The sequence below is a fragment of the Danio rerio genome, chromosome 6 (assembly GCF_049306965.1).
Source record: "Danio rerio strain Tuebingen ecotype United States chromosome 6, GRCz12tu, whole genome shotgun sequence".
Lineage (NCBI taxonomy): Eukaryota > Metazoa > Chordata > Actinopteri > Cypriniformes > Danionidae > Danio > Danio rerio.
In genome coordinates this window covers 13,424,796-13,430,795 of record NC_133181.1, presented here as the reverse complement: position 1 = coordinate 13,430,795, position 6,000 = coordinate 13,424,796, and the positions used below count along the sequence as shown (strand labels likewise).

General features: G+C 40.5%; 1 protein-coding gene across 2 annotated transcripts; it reads right to left on the bottom strand.

The window, feature by feature from the left end:
- Positions 1-612: 612 nt before the first annotated feature.
- nr4a2b (nuclear receptor subfamily 4, group A, member 2b) lies at positions 613-5,021 on the bottom strand. Of its 2 annotated transcripts, none has more exons than XM_073952818.1 (8): positions 4,889-5,021; positions 4,498-4,586; positions 3,385-4,235; positions 2,605-2,734; positions 2,341-2,504; positions 2,000-2,202; positions 1,740-1,918; positions 613-1,653 (listed from the first exon to the last, which is right to left on the bottom strand). In XM_073952818.1, exons 3-8 carry the CDS (start codon positions 4,231-4,233, stop codon positions 1,418-1,420), a joined length of 1,761 nt encoding a protein of 586 aa, XP_073808919.1. In that variant the 5' UTR covers positions 4,234-4,235; positions 4,498-4,586; positions 4,889-5,021; the 3' UTR covers positions 613-1,417.
- Between the last annotated feature and the right edge of the window lie 979 nt (positions 5,022-6,000).

The window sequence follows — 6,000 nt, the reverse complement described above, 5'->3', positions numbered from 1 at the left end:
CGCCGCGTCCTGATTGTGTTTTGTTATTTCATCAGTTCAATAAAGATATGACCTTTTTAAAAGTTCAGGCGACAACACGACACGGAGCAGCTGTAAAACGATATAGCAGTTACTGTCACTTCATTTAACACTGAGGTACTGTTTGCTCTACAAATTCTGTGTGGTAATTTGGGGAAGAATAGCAGTGATATGCATAAGTTTATATGAGAAACGGAAATCTAATTGGAAATAATTAAGGAAAAGTTTTAGATTTAAAAGAAAATAAACAAATTTAGCGGTTGTCGAAAGCATTTAAATAAAGTCGGTCATAAACTTAGCCATATCATTTAAAAAATATTTAGATGATGAACTTCGTTTTTAGTTTTTTTTTTTCTTTTAAACAATACAAATAGCCTATTTGTGTGAACATTATTACGCTTTCCTCTCTTATTTGTGATAAATTGTAAATCTTCTGAAAAAATGTCGACTGTAATATTGCCACAGAAAATATATTTTTTTTCAGGAATGAATTAGATGTTTTAGCAGAATAAAAACGTTTCAAGAACTTTATAAACAATCTGGAAATTTTAATATGCATCGAAAGTAAATGTTACTGACAAACAAACAAGAGGAAATATATAATAGTTAGGTTTATTCAGCAATACACTAGATGAGAGAAGCTTAACATAGAATGCAGTGCAAAATCCATAACATCATATAGAAAACAATGATCTGAGAAATATAAGCATAATGTAAGAATTTTAAACCAGTTGCACGTAAACCTCATGGACGTTATTTCAATATGAAATTAATACAAAGTGCTGGAGAAAGTTAATAGCTCATAACGAATTCCCTTCATGCATACTTTCTGGACAGTAAAAAAGCGACCCATATCTTAATAACAGTATAATTCACTACTTTAAAATCATAAACACAAAAACGTGCTTTATTTGTTTGTATCTATTCTGAAATCTGAAATGTTGCAGATAGAGTTTTAAGAATTATCTCGTGCACTCTCAGTGCAATCTCTATAGACTATAATGCAGAATGACTTAATTAGTAAAGTACCTTGTCAAAATTATTTTGATCCCTTAAATCATTAGGCTACATCTTGATGACACGTGTAAAGGTGTATATAAATGCTTTGCAGGTAACATAAACAATATGACGCGTAACAATACAAATACATGTCCACCACACCGCATTTATTTTCAGTATATAACTGAATACACTTTAAACAGGCATAAGAATAGTCCCTTTTCCTCCATAATATTTTTCTTGAATAATTATTTCCTCCAAATAGGACTGTTCAGTTTTGTCCCGGGCAGTCTTTCTCCGATCTTTAAAAATACCATCCGCCATTTTCATTTCCTAAAAAGTCCGCAACATCGAAGAATAACAAGGTTTCGAGAACCTGCTTCAGTTCAGACGAGATTGTTTAGAATGGTAAAGTGTCATGAAAGAGTTTATCAATGATCGCAGGCGTGGGCACCAAATCCTCCAGTTTCAAGTAAAAGATGCGCTGCAGACCCTGCGTGCACAGCGCGCGCACCTCCGGCAGCTTCTCCAACAGTTTAGACAATTCACCACTGCAGGACACCTGATCCTTCAGACAGTTTATGAGCTTGTTTTGAAGTTCCTCTGCTTTCTTGGGCTCCTTTAGTCCGTGTCTCTCTATGGAGATAAGAAAAAACCCGTCAGAGCTCTGAAACATGCTGTATATTCTGTGCATCACTTGGAAAAGGTCAGACATGTCTTACCTGTTACTATGGTGAGAGCGGCTATGCAGGAGAAGGCAGACACGTCTAAGCTCATGCTCTGAAGATTAGAAGAAAACTCGACAATAGAGTCGATCCACTCCCCAAAGCCTCGCACGCACTGCAACTTGTGTAAAACCATTCCGTTGCAAAAGATGAGTTTGTCCTCTGGCAGGTTAGATCTGGTGAGAAAATTGAAAAGTTATTATATTATGTCTTTTAAAAATGTAGATCCATCTAAATTCCAATGATACTTAGCCTACCTGTACGCCAGCCGCAACACGAAGAGTTCAAGGAAGGCAGACTCGAAAAGGAGCTCCTGGTCGCATTTGGGCAGCTCGGTAAAGCCGGGGATTTTTTCGGCCCATCCGCGAATGATGCTCATTGAGGCAGTGAGTAGATCGTAGAACTGCTGAATGTGCAGAGATTCATCTCCTCCACTGTGATACTCCGGACTCGTCTGAAACTAAGATGTAATACAAAACTGTTAATGGAATATAATAGAGTAAATGTATTTTGGTCATATTCTAAAACAATAATTAAATTGTCAATTTGACTTAAAACTTAAATTTATTTTACAGAATGTTGGAAGTTTGAAGCTCACTTTAGAGTAGTCCAGACGGGCCATGGAGGGGTTGGAGTCTATGTGCGCTCTCACTAGTGCGTTCAGGAGATTGACGGGTGTGAAAGAGACAGGGATATCCTGCGGACTTTTAGGTTTGGAGGGGAGGCGACCTCTTCGACCTTTTAAGCTGGCGGTTCTGACAACTGTAAAAAATAATAAATATATACTGGTTATAGACACTGCAGGACTCTCACTACAAATAAACAACTGAGATGTGAACAAAACCAAAAAAGTGCTCATTACCTTCCTTTACCATCCCAACGACCAGGCACTTTTGAAAACGGCAATATTGGCATCGATTTCGCCGTCTTTTGTCCACAGGACAGTTTTTGTTCGCCAGACAAACGTATTTGGCGTTTTTCTGCACCGTGCGCTATGGAGAAACAGCACATGTATGATGTGTATTAATTGCATGTAAATCAACTCCATTCGCACAGAAACAACTTGAACTGCAATCACAATGTGAGATCACAATAGAATAGGACACTCAAACCCTGCACTCCAACCCAAAGCTGTGTAATACATTCAAGGGCCGGACAGGGCAGACATTCGGTAAATACAGATCCGTGGGCAGTCATAATTTGGGGTCCCCCGGCGCTCTCTCGGCGACCCCTCTTGTCGGATTAGTGAGATTATTCTATCACGAGGGTGACATAAAGAGCTGTCTTAATGTCACCACTGGGAGTTCCGTTACGCACGGTTAGGCGCAATACGACTCTAAGCACAAACCAATTTAATTCTGGACGAGCGTAATAGTGGCGGAGATGAGCGGAGGTGTCCCTGGGTGCACATCGGGTCAAATCAATACAACTGAGATAAATAAGGGAATACTGTGTGTACCAGACCAGTCCTAAACTGTGTTCCAATCTCTAGTAGGGTTGGCAACATAAGGTTATAGGTTCAGACCCTGACTGCAAAGGGTGAACCATGAACTACAGTCATTTCCATGCAAAAAACAAGTGCCGAGGGCCCATAATAAATGTACTTTGAATAAAAGATTTGTGGTCATTGGCTAATTTTTACCTTAAAGAATCCTTTGCACCCCTCGCATGTGCGCACTCCGTAGTGCTGACAGGCTGCGTTGTCCCCGCACACAGCGCACAAACCCTCGCTGGACGGAGATCCTCTAGCCTGCGGTGATGCCACCGGGCTTTCCAGTAAGGGGTGCCCGACGTTTAGGGAATGGGATAAACCCACACCGTGCTGTTTCCTCGGAGGAGCCGGCAAAGCAAAACTGTCCAGCGCGCGATGTGCGGTGTCCGGGCCCATGGACACGTGCAGGGATCCATCGAAGCGCATCTGGCAGCTTGGCATCGGCGTGTCAACCGGAGACTGCTTGAACGAGAATAACCGAGACATCGCGTTTTTCCGCTGCTGGTCCATAATATGTGACGTCGCCAGGTAGTTCTGGTGAAAGCTGTGAAGGGATCCGGTGTCTTCCCACGTATGATGTGGAGCCGTTGGGTAACTGGGGGACTGGGAGATGTTTGGAGTGGATGGTTTATAGTATATAGCTCCGGTATGGGGTATGCTCTCCTCAGCCTGATGCGGCTGATGGTGCTGCTGCTGATGGTAGCCGTGTGCGGGTATCTCCTCCACCTTGATGGACAGCTGATCCCCAGAGTGGGCCATTTGGTAGAGGCAGGGAGGCTTCACGTCGTAGTTGGAGTTGTAGGTGTCCACGAAGGTGCTGAAACTGGGGAGCGAAGAAGTGACAGCTATCTCTGCGTTAGTCAGGTCCATGCTAAACTTGACAAACTCCGGCGTTAAGAAGTCGCAGTTGTACTCTCCCGTGGTGTTGTAGCTGTAACTCTGAGATGCAGGGCTGGCTCCTGGAGGTGATGTCCCATACTGAGCCTGGACGCAGGGCATGGCTGCAGTGTTAGAAAACTCAATTGTTATAGCTTTCTCTGACAATGTGCATATTATTTGTGCAGATATTTCCTAGATTTACACATGTGAAAACGAGTGTCTATTTGTTATAAAGAAAGGCATTTTATTTATAAGAATTCATTATTTATTTTCACTGTTAACCATCTGCGTAAGAGAGGCAATTAAACGCATCACTTTCCATCGGAAAGCATGTATGCAAACTTTCTGCATTTCCCTGGCCTGCTTTAGTTTACCTCCGCACACCTGCTACTTTTATCTCTCGTGGAACAATCTCTGAAGTCAGGGCTCTTGTACCGGTTGATGTCAGAGCGTCTCTTCGTTCGCTTGCTTTTCTGTAAAAGGAATATTTTTTTTCATCAGCCTTTCTTCTGTATGACAAGATCTGCATTATATATCCGACCATTTTAGCACGAAAACGTGGTGCATTTTTGTGAGATCAAGGCAGTCAAATTACTTCAACTTAACTTAAAACAACGTTAAAGAGTTTGCAAAATCAACATTTAAACATTTCAGCATTTAAAGGTAAAAGCAAATAAAAAATACCTTAAGTAAAAAGATTATGCATTAATAATACACATATTGGTTAACATTCTACCAACAAACTCCCGAAAAGAGTTTAATAACTGTTACATACCTCAAGACGCTGTCGAATAAGTTGCAAATTATGTATCCATGTAGGTGTTCCTGCTGATAGCCCAGAAGTTAGGTTTGCATGTATAGAACCAATGCCGTTGAGCACCTTACTCCTTCGACTGCAAGCGAAGACTGGAGCTCGAGCGCAATGTGCCTTTGTTTATGAGAACTCTGAATGCCACATCCCACGTGCTAACAGGGCGTGACGTCATTCGCGTCAACCCTTGACGCGAGCCGGTGGCTGGACAGAGGCACTGTTCTTCCTTCCGTGCTGTCTTTGCGCGCAGTGCGCAACTCAATTGTATGTGCGTTTGCATACGCGGGGCTGTCCACTGGGTCAGATGAGTTGAATTTCCTACACATTATCTGTTTGCCTAATATAGAAACCACCTACACAAGATCAGATCTCACCGATTTAAAGCAAAGAAGTGGGTTTTTTGTTGTAAGAATTGTTGTAGAATACCAGTGTGCTATTTTTGGAGAATTGTCAGTGACCACAAACAAATCAAATCACAGACTTCTTCTTCTGTTTTATTATTATTATTATTATTATTATTATTATTATTATTATTATTATTATTATTATTATTATATATACACCACCGGTTTTAAAGTTGAGTCAGTATGATTTTGAAATGTTTCAAGATAAACTTCTCGTGCTCACCGAAGCTGTATTTAATCAAAAAAACAGTACACATTGTAATATTGTAATATTCATTCATTCATTCATTTTCTTGCCGACTTAGTCCCTTTATTAATCTGGGGTCGCCACAGCGGAATGAACCGCCAACCTATCCAGCACGTTTTTACGCAGCGGACGTCCTTCCAACTGCAACCCATCTCTGGGAAACACCCACAAACACTCATTCACACATACTCATTCACTTTTATTGTGAAATGTTATTGCACTATAAAATAACTTTTCAAAAGTAGTTTAAAATTTAAATATATATATACTTCAGTGATTTTAAAGAGGAATTTTCAGCTTCATTACTTCAGTCTTCAAAGTCACATGATCATACAGAAATCACTCTAATATCAATTATTATTGTTATTAATAATAATAATAATAATAATGGTAATAGTAATAAAAGCAATAATGACTGGAGTTAT